General features: G+C 45.8%; 1 protein-coding gene across 2 annotated transcripts in view; it reads left to right on the top strand.

The window, feature by feature from the left end:
• Positions 1-13,260, top strand: part of LDLRAD3 (low density lipoprotein receptor class A domain containing 3) — a 268,394-nt gene extending 255,134 nt beyond the window's left edge. For both annotated transcript variants that reach the window (XM_047775979.1, XM_047775978.1), the window contains exons 5-6: positions 8,697-9,042; positions 10,713-13,260. In XM_047775979.1, the coding sequence (XP_047631935.1) occupies positions 8,697-9,042; positions 10,713-10,950 (584 nt within the window). In that variant the 3' untranslated portion in view covers positions 10,951-13,260. The remainder of the gene's footprint in view (positions 1-8,696; positions 9,043-10,712) is intronic.
• Positions 13,261-15,166: the final 1,906 nt, after the last annotated feature.

The following is a 15,166-nucleotide window of genomic DNA, read 5'->3' as shown; positions in this document are numbered from 1 at the left end:
AGGAAAGATGTCCATTGGCAGAAGCGTCTTACAGCATGAAGAAAAGTACATGCGTGCATGCATATGTACACAGAGAAAGGTTGGAAAGGATCTACCCTTAGTGGGTCGGCAAACTAAAGCCAGGGAGCCGAATCTGGTCTGCTGCCTGCGTTTTGTTTGGTAGTGTGTTTTCGTTTCGTTTTGTTTTGTTTTGTTCTTGAAATCTTCCATTTTATTGGACAATCCAGTTTTTAAAGTAATAGCTAGATGGATTTTAAAAATAACTTTGATCTATGAAAATTACATGTAGTGGTGTGGTTGTTTGGGCTCGAGGAAGATATTTATGCATTCCGACACATGAAAGATATCAAGAAATAAAATCTTTCTGAAACTGAATTAAAAGAACACCTGCAATGAAATGAGTTGTAAAATGTAGAAATTTTTTTTTTGGTGCCTTAACTGGAAGTTTTAAGAAGTATTATCTCTTCTGCTAAAGGATTATTAATCGGAAGTTCATGATTTCCTGAAAAAAAAAATTTCCTGTTAAGTTCTAATACATGATCACATACTTACCTGTAATACAGCTGTAATTCTCAACATAAGAGAAGATAAAGAATGACTTGGGAGTTCCTGTTGTGCCTCAGTGGGTTAAGAACTGGCATAGTGTCCGTGAGGATGTGGGTTCGACCCCTGGCCTTGCTCAGTGGGCTGAAGATCCGGCGTTGCTGCAAGCTGTGGCGTAGGTCACAGATTTGGCTCAGATCTGGCCTGTTGTAGTTGTGGAGTGGGCCGGCAGCTGCAGCTCCAATTTTACCCCTAGGCCGAGAACTTCCATATGCTGCAAATGCAGCCCTAAAAAGAAAAAGGAAAAAAAAAAATGGCATGGAGAAGTCTGTGAAAGGATAGTTTCTCAACAATTGGACCTGCTGCCTTTGGAACACACATACACTCATTCATTCGCTTATGATTCGTGACTGCTTTTGCCCTGCAGAGCCAGAGTTGAGTGGTTGGGACTGAAACTGTACGGCCCACAGATCATAAAATGTTTACTGTCTGACCCTTAACAGAAATGTTCGACAACCCCTAGTCTATACCAGCCTATTACCCATGGTTTTTTTCTTATAGGTGTATGGATGGAGGGAGGGGTTGTCTGTCTTGAGCATCTCTCTGTTACCTTAAATTTTATTTTTAATGTATTTTTATAATCAGAAAATTCAATTTGCAAGAAAAGAAGGCATGCAGGATCTACACTACCTGATTTTGAGACCTGCTATAACGCTGTAGTTCTCCACACACTTACTGCCATAAGGATTGGCATGTAGCTCAATCAAACAGAATAGATCATTTAGAAATAGACCCAGCCTTGTATGCTCAATTGATTTTCAACAAACGTGCCAAGGTAATGCAATAGGAAATGATAGGCTTTTCAACAAATGGTACTGGAACAACTGGATATCCGAAGGGAGGGGGGAAAAGAACATTGAACTTCACCTTGTACCATAAACAAAAATTAACTTGCAGTGGATCATAGATATAAATGTAAGAGCTACAGCTATAAAATGTCTTCTAGGCAAAGATTTCTTGGATAGAATACAAAAAGCACAAAACATAAGAGAAATAATTAATACAATGGACTTCATAAAAGAATTTTTAAACACTTATCTTCAAAAAGAAAAGTAAATGAAAAGAGTATAAATGAAAAGACAAGCCACCCACCGACTGGAAGAAGATCTTTGCAAAATACGTCTCTGGAAAAAGACTTATCTCCCAGAACATCTAAAGGACTCTTACTGCTTAATAATAGGTAGTCCAACAACCCAGTTTTAAAATGGGCAAGAGATTTAAACAGACATTTCACCAAAGAAGATACACAGATGACAGATCAATGCTTGAATTAGGTGCTCAACATCCTTCGTCACTGGGAAAAGCAACTTAAATGCTTACCACGACGCACCTGTGAGTACAGCTGAACTTGCAAAGGCTGGCTAGGCTGTGTGCTTAGAGGATGCAGGGCCACTGGCGGAAGGCTCTGTGCTATAGCCTCCTGGAAGAACAGTGCAGCGGTTTCTTACAGAGTTAAGCACACACCTCCCATACAATCTAGCAGTCTTCCCTCTAGGTATATGCCCGAGAAATAGGAAAATATATGTCAGTACAAGGATCTGCATTCCAAAAACTGGAAACAACCACTTCCCTCCCTTAACTGGTGGATGGAAACACAATTTGTGATGCATCCATACAATGAACACTGTTCAACATTCTAAAGGAATGAATTAGTAATACTCAGAGAAACATGGGTGAATCTCAGGAGCATTGTGCAGAGTGGAAGAAGCCACACGCAATAGCTGCTTCCTGTATGATTCCCTTACTATATGATTACCTGACTTCCTGGAAAAGGTGAATCTCTTTGGACAGCTGGCGGATCAGTGGTTTCCAGGGGCTGTAAATGAGCAACGGGATGGAAAGGTCTGATATCTTGTTTGTGCTGATGCTTATGTAACTGTTACATTTGGTTACAAGTCATCTCATGATACATTTTAAAAGGGTAAGTTTAATTGTGTGTAAATTACACCTTAATAAACCTGACTTTTAAGAAATACTTAATCTGGAGAAAAATTAATTTTAAAAAGTTATTTTTTTAAAAAGGCAGTTGAGGAGTTCCCGTCGTGGCGAGTGGTTAACGAATCCGACTAGGAACCATGAGGTTGCGGGTTCGGTCCCTGCCCTCCCTCAGTGGGTTAAGGATCCAGCGCTGCCGTGACCTGTGGTGTAGGTTGCAGACACGGCTCGGATCCCGTGTTGCTGTGGCTCTAGCGTAGGCTGGCAGCTACAGCTCTGATTGGACCCCTAGCCTGGGAACCTCCGTATGCTGCGGGAGCGGCCCAAGAAATGGCAAAAAGACAATTAAATAAATAAATAAATAAATAAATAAATAAATAAATAAATAAAGGCAGATGAGTTTTCAAGAGAATGATAAGGCGTCCATTGGAAGGGGTTGGTGAACATCCCAGAACAGGAATTCTGGATTCCGAAGGCCAGGCTGGAGGTTTCCATGCCGCTCTTAGGGAGGGGTCTTGAGCGAGTGAGTGACAGTGAAAGGTGAACCCCCAGGAGCCCTCACTCTATAGGGAGAGAAGGAAGGAAACAGTAGCAAAACCTCAATGAACGGTCAGCCCAGGCAAAGCCAGAGGACACAATTGCTTTTTGACTGGATAAAACAGCCCAAATAATACAAAGCAGGAGCTACCAGTGGTACCAGTTCTGTGAATCCTTCTAGAAATATTCAAAACAGTCTCTGCTGCTGGACTTTTTTTTTTTTTTTTCACTTATCACAATATTTTTCAGATCATTTCACATTAGCATATGTAGAGCTGGCCTAGTTTTTAAAAACAGGTTGATACTGTATGGTTGCAGTGTAATGTATTTAGCTGTATTGATAGACATTTAGATCTTTTGCGATGTATTTGCTATTATGAACAATGCTTCAGTGAAGACTTGGTTAAAAAGTTATTTCTCATTTGTGTGAGTGTATCTATCTGTTAGGTTCCTAAGAGTGGAATGACTGGCTCAAAGGACATGTATTTTTTTATTTTCATATATATTGTTAACGGGCATTTGTTATTTCGATCTGTGTTATTAACCCTGTGATCACCCTGGCTTGTACCAACTTTCCCTCCCAGTAGCCATGCATGAATCATTATCCCCGTTTCCCAAGACCTGGCCAACAAATTGTAAACTTAAACTTCACCAGAGCTAGCCTGAGAGGTGAATGATGGTAAGATTAATTTCATTTGCATCTGGAGAAGGGAAGGTTTTAGAAGCAAAGTAACCCCAAGTCACAAATGTCAGCTGCTTCTGTCCCTCTATTGGGCCAGATAGCGCCTCTATGTGAATTAGAAAAAGGCCCTCCTTCGGAGGAGTTCCTGTTGTGGCTCAGCTGAAAAGAATCCTACTAGTATCCATGAGGATGCAGGTTCAATCCCTAGCCTCGCTCAGTGGGTTAAGGATCCAGTGTTGCTGTGAGCTGTGGTGTAGGTCGAAGATGCAGCTGGGATTCTGAGTTGCTGTGTCTGTGGCGTAGGCTGGTAACTGCAGCTCCGATTTGAACCCTAGCCTGGACACTTCCATATGCCGCAGGTGCAGCCCTAAAGAAAAAAAAAAGAAGAAAAAGAAATAGTCTCTCCTCAGCGTGGAGCACAGCTCACTCCCCCACGGGCGGCAGCCAGAGCCCCGAGGCTTTGAGAGCCCAGGGGTCTCTGATAGTAACCAGATTGCCCAAAATTAATGCCGTAGACACCGCCACTGCAGGACAGAAATTCAAGCTGTTTGACAGTGGAGCGTGAGGGCATAAGCTTGAGGGACAGCCAGAATAAATGGAAACTTCATTATCCATGGATTATGCACTTGGAGCTCAGGTCTCAGGCAACTCTGATATTAGTCATTTGGCCAGCGGGCTCATTAAGCTCTTAAGAAAAGTGAACCTAGTTAATGAATTAATGCAAGATGACATTTTACACATAGAGCAGAAGAGAAACCAGGCCCCACTGAGTTATGTAACATCATAATTTCTTGAGCGGATATGCTCACCGCTTCTCTGCTGCCAACATGGGCAGATCTGGAGAGAGCCTGCTTTCCAAGGCGTAAATGAGACTGTTAAGATCCACAAGCATTTTATATTTCAGTCTTTAAGAGCTCCCTCTTGGATTCTTAAACCCCAAGTGGTTACATAGAAGCCAGTGTTTTAAAGTCTCTGGACCTATTTGTTTTCCATGTAAAAATCCATCTACTTTATTTTATTTTATTTATTTATTTATTTTTGGCTGAACCCGCAGCACATGGAATTTCCCAGGCCAGGATTGAACTTGCGCCACAGCAGTAACAATGCCAGATCCTTAATCCTCTGCCCCACCAGGGAGCTCCCGCATCCACTTTTTTCTCTTAAGAACTAACATCTCTCTGGAAAGGAACTCACTCAGTTCTTACCCTCTCCCTCACTCTCAGCCCCTCCCTCTGGTCCAGAGAAGTTGGTAAGGATAAGGCAAAGCACATGAACACTAAGGATTAGCATTGCACTGGTGCAGGATGATGAAAAACCCCAGAGATGGATAGTGGGGGTGGTTGCACAACAATGTGAATGTACTTCATGTGGCTGAATTGCCCACCTAAAAATGGTTAAAGTGGCCCTTGTTATGTTACATATATATTTTACCATGATAAACAAAAAAAAGAAAAAGGAATCCTCAGGCACCGTTGATGGGAACACAAATTGGTGCAGTCACTACGGAAAACAGTATGGAGGTTCCTCAAAAACTTAATAGGACTACCATATGATCTAGCAATTCCACTCCTGGCTATTTATCCAAAGAAAGCAAAAGCACTAATTCAAAAAGATATGTGCACCCCTATGTTCATTGAAGCATTATTCACAGTATCCAAGATTATGGAAATAACCTCAGTGACCATCAACAGATGAGTATATAGAGATGTAGTCTGTGTCTATACACATACACACACACACACACACACACACACACACACACACACAATGGAATATTACTCAGCCATGGAAAAGATGGAACCTTGCCATTTGGCACAACATGGATGAAACTTGACGATATTGTGCTATGTGAGGTGTCATGTGGAGAAAGACAAATACCATATGATTTCACTCATACATGGAATATAAAATACAGGCAGAGTAAGTGAACAGACCAAACCAAACAGAATGCATAGATGCAGAGAACAGAGTAGTGCTTACCAGAGAGGACAGGGTGTGGGGGAGGGCAAAATGAGTAAAGGGGAGCAGCTGTATGGGGTCAGGTAGAAACGGAGTTTTTGGTGGTGAACCTGCCGTAGTGTATACAGAATTAAAATGCAGTGTTGTACATGTAGAGCATATATAATGTTATAAACCAGTGTTACCTCAATGAAAGAAAGAGAAGAGAAGGAGCAAGAGTGGGAGGGGAAGGAGGGAGGGGCAGGCATGAACTGAGTACAGACCCTGTGCTCCCAGCATTTTGTGTCTGTGTTGTATTTTACCCTCCCAGTAATCTGAGGAGATGGCTGCTCTTATTCCCCCAGCACCACTGCCATTTTAAAGATGAGGCAGCTGAGACTCATAAAAGTTAAATAACTTGCTTGAGCACCAGCCAGAAGTGATGGCTCCTGGATTCCACCCCTCGGCTCTGTGCTGGCGGTAACAAAATGAAGAGGCTCTTTTCTTTTAGACCTGAATCCTGAACCGCACACCCACCCGTGCGTGCACACACACATACACACAGGCCCCCACCCAGCCTTTAATTATCTAAGCTGGGAGCAGACAGAACCCCAGCAGAACCCCTGAGTACCAGCTGATTGTCTCCAGAAAAATCCAGAACTGCTTTTCTCCCATAACTGTCTGCAGCACGCTTCTGTCTCTCGTCTGGGACCTTATTTGCTTCTTTCCATTCAGTCCATCCTGAAAACAGTGACCACCACGAACTGGGAAATGCTTCAGAACCTTCAGGCCATGTTTGTGTGGCTGGAAAGGAAATTAACACCAAGCTTGGAGCCTGAGGGGAAGGATCTTCTCTTGTCTCAGATCAGGATTATTTGGGGAATCAGAATGTGGACTTTTTTGGCCTTGCTCACAGCAGGCAGGAGCTCCCCGAGCCACAGCAGTGATAACAGAGTCCCTAGGCCACCAGGGAACTCCAGCAGGTGGATTTTTGAAGAACTATCTGGGTTCTCTTTCTGACTCCCCTACTACATTCTTCTGTGCACTTGGACAAGTGAATGCACCTCTGGGTCAATGTGCTCATCTGAAAAACAGGAATAATAAACTAAATAGCACCTGTCTTAGCAGCATGTATGAATACACAGATTTTTTTTTCCATTGAGTTTTGTGTATTTATTGAGCATCTACTGTGAGCCGGACATCACCCTACACACTGGAGATCCAGGATGATCCAGGATGAACAGAGCAGGGGCACCTCTAGTGACGAGGGTGTGGAAAAGCTTAGCCTGGGGCAGGGCAGCTGGTGCGTGAAGTGCTGCTGCTTCATCACATCTCAGGTTAAACCCACTAAAACCCCCTCACTGCTTCCAAGGCTGAACAGACAAGGATGTGGTCACAGACTTGCTCACTTAGGCTGCATTTAGATTATTCTTGCAGCTGGGCCACAACTGTGGGTGGCTGTGGGTCTTCCACAAACAAGAGGGGTCCCCCATTTTCTACAAGGAAGGCTGCTCTGGTGTCCTGGGTCAGCCTGGACCTGCCTTGAGTGCCAGGTGTGTGCTGCTGACGGGGGAGCCTCTTCCCTGTGCACTTGAAGTGTGGCTCACTAGCACATGTGGAGAAGGAGGGTACTGGCAACCTGCAGGGCAGAGACATGGACCAGACCTTCCTCCAAGGGCCTCTGAGAAACACCTGCCGATTGCCTAGTGAGTCTTGTTAGGGGGCTGCAGGGCAGAGTGGGGTTCCCTGGGCTATACCGTCAGACCCCACTGCTTATCATTCTAAATGTAGTAGTTTGCTTTATTATTTATTTTAATTTTTATCTCTTTTATGTAAAGTACTATGTACCCATTAATCCCAATCTCCTAATTTATCCCTCCCCTTCCCCTTTGGTAAACATAAATTTATTTTTTTATGTCTGTGAGTCTGTTTCTGTTTTGTAAATAAGGTCATTTGTATCATTTTTAAATTCCACATGTAAGTTATATCATGATATTTGTCTTTTTGATTTATTTCACTTAGTATGATCATCTCTAGGTCCATCCATGTTGCTGCAAATGGCAGTATTTCTTTCTTTTTATGGCTCAGTAGTATTCCATTGTGTACATATATATACATAGACCACAACCTCTTTATTCATCTGTCGGTGGACATGTAGGTTGCTTCCATGTCTTGGCTCTTGTGAATAGTGCTGCAGTGAGCATTGGGGTGCTTGTGTGTATTTGAATTGGAATTTTCTCCAGATACATGCCAGGAGTGAGATTGCTGGACCATGTAGTAACTCTGGTTTTAGTTTTTTAAGGACAGAGTCCATGATTTTAGCCTGTGCTATGCTGGCTCTCCATCTTGAAAGCTTGGCAAAGAACCTGGCATAAAATCACTGCTCTGCAGACCTCAGGAACCCCAGACACACTGACAGTGTTCCTCATATGTGTTATGTTATAAATTTCCAGAGAAGAACTGATTTCTGTCAGAGGAGCTATCATTCCTGTTCCCTGGATATTACATTTCCTGGGGCTGATTTTTTAACAACTTGGTTGAGGTATACCCCTACATAACCTAAAATTTGCCCATTTTAACTGTACAATGATGCATTTTAGTAAGTGTATCACTTTGTGCAGCCATCGCCAGCTTTAGAACATTCCTACTTCCCCAGCAAGGTCCCTGACGCCCCATTCCCAGTGAATCCCCAGCCCCACCCCAGCCCCATTTCACCCTTTAGTCCCTATTAATATGCCCTTCCTGGCCATTTTGTGTAATTGGAATTGTACACTGTGGCCACGCATCAGTACTTTTCATGGGCAAGTAATACTCCATTGTATGGCCATTCCACATTTTGTTTATCCATCACCTATACATGGACGTGGGGGTGGTTCCACTTTGGACTCTTGTGAGTCGTGCTGCTATGACCATGTGCACACCTGTCCTGTGGCTGACATTGAGGCAGATGGGTGAGCCAGCTTGGTAACCTCTCCTTTCTCTCCCCTCTGGGGTTTCTCAGAACCAGGCAGCGGGCAGGTGTTTGTGACTTCAGAGAACCAGCTCGTGTACTACCCCAGCATCACCTACGCCATCATTGGCAGCTCTGTCATCTTCGTGCTGGTGGTGGCCCTGCTGGCCCTGGTCCTGCACCACCAGCGGAAGCGGAACAACCTCATGACGCTGCCAGTGCACCGGCTGCAGCACCCAGTGCTGCTGTCCCGCCTGGTGGTCCTGGACCACCCCCACCGCTGCAACGTCACCTACAACGTCAACAACGGCATCCAGTATGTGGCCAGCCAGGCCGAGCAGAACGCGTCCGAGGTGGGCTCCCCACCCTCCTACTCAGAGGCCCTGCTGGACCAAAGGTGCGTGCTGGAGGAGAGAGACCGGGTAGGGGGGATCAGCCCACGCAGGAGCCAGGCAGGTGTGCACGCACCTGGGTTCCCGGTGTTGCCGGGAGCCAGTGTTCAGCTGCTGAAGGTGGCAGCTGCGTCTGACAGTCCTTGCAGGACAATTCATGTGTATTATTTCAGTTAATCCTCTCAACCACTCACCAGGGGAGGTTCTCTCTTTGCCTCCGTTCTGCAGATGAGAGAACAGATTTTAAGGTACTCAGGTGAGGACACACAGCTAGGATCCCAGCCAGTTCAGACCCCTCCTGCATCCTGGTAATGCCAACACGGACACACATTCAGGCTCCTGACCAGTTCTGCTCACCTGCTACCACAGAACAGTGCCCAGGACATATTTGAGGTTTAGTTCCTATTTGAATGAGTGAATGGATGAGGGAGTGAATAAGTAAGTTCCCTAACTTTGCGTGGCTTCGTCTGTAAAATAAAGAGGGTGGAAGAGAACATTCTCAAGCTTTGTTAAGCAGTAGAACCCTCATCACAGACGAAGCTGTACAAGAAACCCTAAAGTCAAAGAGCAGAGTTCCATAGGTGGATCTGGCAGTGGACCTCGATGCTTCCTGCTCAGGCTTCCCCTCTCCTTTGATGACCTCCACCATATCGCCAAGAACCCACTTTGAAGTCCTGGGACCAGAGCCCAGGACTCACCGTGTGTGGCATGAGGCATTTTGCGGCCAGTGCTCCCGGGTGAACTGGGATCCTTGAACCCTCGCCAGTGGCAGCTCTTGCATAATTTAATCATCATTTGCCCTCTTCATAAAAGGCAGACAAAGCTCCAGGGGCCAGTGCTTAAGGACATCTTTGCAGATAAGTGTAAGAACACAGGACCAGCCAATGTAGACCAAGGTCAAAATTGCTGAATCTGGAGACAGAATGCCTGGGTTCAGATCCTAGCACTGCTGCTTGCTAGTTGTTTGTGATCCTGTGCAAGCCATTTATTGCCCTTTGCCTCACTTTCTTCCCTGGTACAACGGGCATAAAAGAATGGCTCCTTCGTAGCAGTCTCGTGAGCATTAAGTAGGAAAACAGATGTATGGTAGGTGGCACGGTGCCTGACTCATCATAAGCCTTCAGTAAATGGGAGCTGGAAAAGAAAATGTCTTTTAAGTTACGTCATTGCCAGCAAGGTGTCATTCTTACCCCCCTTCTACAGAGAGGGAGACTGAGGGTTTCAGAGCATATTCTTTCATTTAACCAAGTCCACACAACCAGGCAGAGGTGGCTTTTGGTAAGAGCCCCCAATTCTGTGGACCATCAGAGGCTCCCCCAAAACACCAGGCCAGCCCTGCATCCCTGCCGGAGCCCCCCAGGACAGGCCGAGGGAGGGCTCGGTCTTCTCCCTCCAGGTCCTCCCAGAGGATGCGATTTTGGCACTGCCCAGTCGGCGCAAGCCAGCTAGAGCACTCTGACCCTTTTTCAGCTCCCTTCATCTTCTTGCAGACCACCGCTTTTCCTAGTCCTTGCATTGTCTTTCTCTCTCAGGAAAATCCCATTCCTAATGTCAGCCTCCGCCAGAAACAAGCAGAAGTTGGTGTTGCCTGCTGTGCCCGGGCTGCTAATGTGTTCTCTTCTCTCTCCACCCCTGCTTCCCCATCTCTCCCGCCCCATCCCGGTTTCTGTCTCAGACCCGCGTGGTACGACCTCCCTCCGCCGCCCTACTCTTCCGACACCGAGTCTCTGAACCAAGCGGACCTGCCCCCTTACCGCTCCCGGTCCGGCAGTGCTGACAGCGCCAGCTCCCAGGCAGCCAGCAGCCTCCTGAGTGTGGACGACACCGGCCACAGCCCGGGGCACCCTGACCCGCAGGAGGCCACCACTGAGCCCAGGGACTCCGAGCCCAGCCAGGGCACCGAAGAAGTATAAAATCCAGTTATTCCAAAGTCCATATGGGTTAATCTGCTCTGACTTGTTACCATCCTGGCCACCTGTGCTCACGGGAGGTGCCTCGGGGTGCCTCGAGGAGTGATTTGGGGTGTCAGCTGTCTCTGCGTTCCTCCTTCCCCAGATGTCAGCGATGTTCTTTGGAGGGTGACCTGGTGTCGTCCTGGCCTCTCGATTGACATGATGTATGGTGCATCCTTTTGGGGCAGTTACTCTTCCTTCCCATCCCAGGATCACAGCGCCCTCTCCGGATCACTTTTCTGTTACTGTTGGGATTTTGATAAGTGGGGGGTGTAAATTTCCAGGGGAGGGGGGCAGGAGAGTGCAATACTTAGGTGGTCCTTGCAGAGGCAGTGTTTGTGCCATATTGGATGTTCAGAAGGGCAAGGACCCTGTGGGCTGCTGCTTTAGGGCTTCACTGGGGATCTGGGTTGGGTGAATCCATCAGGAGGCTGTCATTGGCTGGCCACCCAGGGGAGGATCAAGAACCTGCCTTGCACCCGGCTAACCATTGCTCTTGGGTCCCCAGAGCCAGGGGCCAGAGAACACTGTTGCCGTGAGTACCGCCTTTCAGAAGTCAGCAGTGGCCTTTGGTTTTCGGAAGGACTCTGAAACTGGCAACTCTGGACAGATTCTGGCTTTAACAATTTGCCCGAGAATCCTCTTTTGAGAGCTTTCTCCAGCATCGTATATCATCAGCCTCACCTGAGAACAGGCAGGGAGCGTATCTGAGTTCCCAACTCCTAAGATACACAGGCTGCTGAGAGTCTGGGTCTGGTTTGGGCCACCGTCCTTTCCTGGTCTCTGGGGTCGCCCTCCCAGGTGTGACCTGCCTGTGGCCAAGGAATGAGGACTAAACCTGAGTTGGCCAAAAATCAGATCTGGCCCTTTGTCCCTATAGACTACGCCCAGCCCACCTTGCCAGTTTATGTGACTTGAGCACTCGCCTCCCGCTCCCCTAACACTCGGAGGTCATTTTACCTGTGCGTGTGGACCTGAGGACACTGTGGTTTCTAACTCACCTGAGAACGTGACTCAGTACCTCCCACAAGAGCTCCCACTTCCTGGGCTGTACTTGAGGCCCAGGTACCAGCGTCCCCACTGAGGATTAGGGTTAGGGTCAGAGTGAGGACCAGGCCTCTCTGAACACCCCATCATTTCTTCTCTGAGAGACGTGGGTCACAGACAGTTTGGAGTCAAGGTTTGCCATTTGGACTTCAAAAAAAAAAAAAAAAAAAACTCTTAGAAATGCATTTGAAACGGTGTGTTTGTTTTTTCCCTTCTAGTTAAGGGACTATTTATATGTGTATAGGAAAGCTGTCCTTTTCATTTGTTTGTGTTCCTACGAGTGAGGTCCCAACAAAGATGCAAAGGAGATCTCGCGCCTTTGTCCCACTGAGCGCTGATGACAAGCCCCCACCTCCAGACTGACCTGAGTGCCAGGCGTCTGTGCATCACTGCACTTTGAGTTGTTATTTATCGAGTTCTTGAAGGATGCCAGAACGAGGGACGCCTTTCTCCCTCACTTCATCGTCTCTGAGTTTATGCCAGCTTCCCTCCTTCTCTGTGCCCAGCCAGCCACAGTGCCCACCCCACCCCCACCCCCACCCCCGGGAAGTCTTGGGTGGAAACTTAGGCGTTATTCTGCAAGAAACCACACTGACTAAAGGGGGGAGGTGGAGGGGACAAAACTGGAACCAGGTGGAGCCATTCCGGGCAGCTGTCACCCAGGCAAGGCTGCTTGCCACGTGTTCAGTAACCTCTTTGATGCGAATTCAGGTGGAGCCTGCAGGAGGGGGCATGAAACGGCATTCAGTGATCCTGTTCTGTAGACTTTTTTTTTTTTTTTTAAACCAAATCCAAAGTATGTTACAGGAAAGCCACTTGCTGTTTGTTTTTTAAGAAAAGGAACCTAGTTGCTCACATCTTTCATTTTTAAAATAACGTGAGTTATTTTCCTAGTAATCCAGTGAAGAAAACTTTTGATGACGTCCAGAGCATGTTAAGAACTCTGGCCAAAATGTTTCCTCTCCTGCGAGTTAGAGTGGCTTCCTTTCTCCCTTTGCTGGGCCCCTGCTTCTCTCTGGTGCTCTGGAAGTTGTTTAGAGGAAAGGATTCTAATTTTAATTAATTGTGCAGTGAATTAATCTCACGTGCTTTGCAGCTTCCAGGCAGCTCAGGAAAGACAAATGGTCTTAGTAGATAAGGGGAGCCTATTAATGTTGTTTTTTAAAACAAACGCAGGGACATTTTTATTATAGATTTGATGTTTTTAAATGGTTGTTTTTAAAAAGATAAAAACAGGACACCAAAGCTGCAGGGTTTTTTTGGTTTGGTTTTTTTTTTTTCCTCCCCTACTTAAGATAGCAAGTAAGTGACCAGCAATATTTTTTAACTCATTCCAACCAGGATATTTTTTGTATGCATGGCCTAATCCATGCCAAGCAGAAAACATGTCTTTGCTCTTTTCTTTCCTTTCTTTCTTTCTTTCTTTCTTTCTTTCTTTCTTTCTTTCTTTCTTTCTTTCTTTCTTTCTTTCTTTCTTTTTTTTTTTTAATGGCTGCACCTGCAGCATATGGAGGTTCCCAGGCTAGGAGTTGAATCAACGCTATAGCTGCTGGCCTACACCACAGCCATAGCTACACCAGATCCGAACCACATCTTCAACACCACAGCTCACGACAACGCTGGATCTTTAACCCACTGAGCAAGGCCAGAGATCAAACCCATATGCTCATGGATACTAGCCGGGTTCATTCCCACTGAGCCACAATGGGAACTCCTGCACTCTCTTCTTAAATGCGATTGGCGAATCCTTTTTATTTTAGCATTAAAATAATCCACTGTGATCGACCACTCATCATCTGCCCTCAACTCCCCTTACTTTGAATTGTCATTTTTCTAAATAAAAAAAAAAGGCAACTGAGTGGTTAATAAATACTGTGCAGCATTCAAGGTCGATGTAAACTGGAAGGGTTGTGTGTGGTTGCTTTTTCGTTTTTGACTAGGTTTTGTTTTCTTTTTTAATTTTGTACTTTCAAATAAACTTGCAGTTTCATTCTTTCTGTTGGCGTGAATGGTTCTTGTCTACGGCAGTCTAAAGCATGGGCAGCCACTTTTGTCACGGCTTCGGCAATGAATTTTCTCCCTAATAAAATGAGGAAAAAGCAGAGAATACTAATGGGACCTCGAAATCTGATGGGCGTTTAAGGATTCCACAGCTGGTGTGGTTGGAATACGGAGGTAAAGTCAAGGGACTCTGCAATGTCATTTCAGAAGAGGAGTGTTCACTGTGCCCATGGTGGCCTCTCTATGGCACTGTTGGAGGGAAAAGGGCAAGTGGCTGTGATAACTGGAAGAGAGTCTCACCACATAGTACACGCTTCCACTCTGACACAGGTGTCCTGGTGATTCGTTTTGTATTAACCATTTTTCTTAAGTTTTCTTGAAGTATACTTGATATACAATGTTACGATAATTTCTGCTGTACAGCGGAGTGATTCAGTTATACACATACACACATTTTAAAATTTTTGGCCGTATCCAAGGCATGCAGAAGTTCCCAGGCCAGGGATCAAACCCACACTACAGGCAATGACAGTGCCAGATCCTTAACCCACTGAGCCAGCAGGGAACTCCAGGTGATTAGTTTTGAACCACGACTGGCCCCACCAGTGATGGGACTATCTCTGTGCTCTTACAGGTCTCATTTTTACACTGCAGAGGCAGTTGCAGAGGAAATCAGGATGCCCAGGAGGTCACCACCACCTACGAACAAAAGTAACCTTGGCCTGGATCAGAATTAGAACTTACACGAGAATCTAAACACGGGAGCTACAGAACCAAGATTGAGATCGTGTAGTGGTGCCTAGATGTGTCAGAAAGATAGTGACACCCCAGGTATGTGACATGTCCTGCCCAAAGCGGTATAGAATAGACACTCCCAAACATTAAGCCCCAAAGGTTTATCAAGATATTAACTCCTTCATCTCTCAGTGTACCATTTTTTATGGGTGCTAGGACGAGGAAATGATCGAGAAACACTAACCCAGAGCAGAGATCAGTAAACTTTTTGTGAAGGGTCAGATAATAAATATTTCTGGTTTTATAGCCATATGGTTTCTGTAGCAACTATAAAAGCAGCCATCGATGATACATAAATGCATGGGTGTGGCTGTGTTCCAATAACTGTTTATAA

Source organism: Phacochoerus africanus, chromosome 4 (assembly GCF_016906955.1).
Source record: "Phacochoerus africanus isolate WHEZ1 chromosome 4, ROS_Pafr_v1, whole genome shotgun sequence".
Lineage (NCBI taxonomy): Eukaryota > Metazoa > Chordata > Mammalia > Artiodactyla > Suidae > Phacochoerus > Phacochoerus africanus.
The sequence above is the reverse complement of the archived record's forward strand: the minus strand, read 5'-3'. Positions and strand labels throughout refer to the sequence as shown.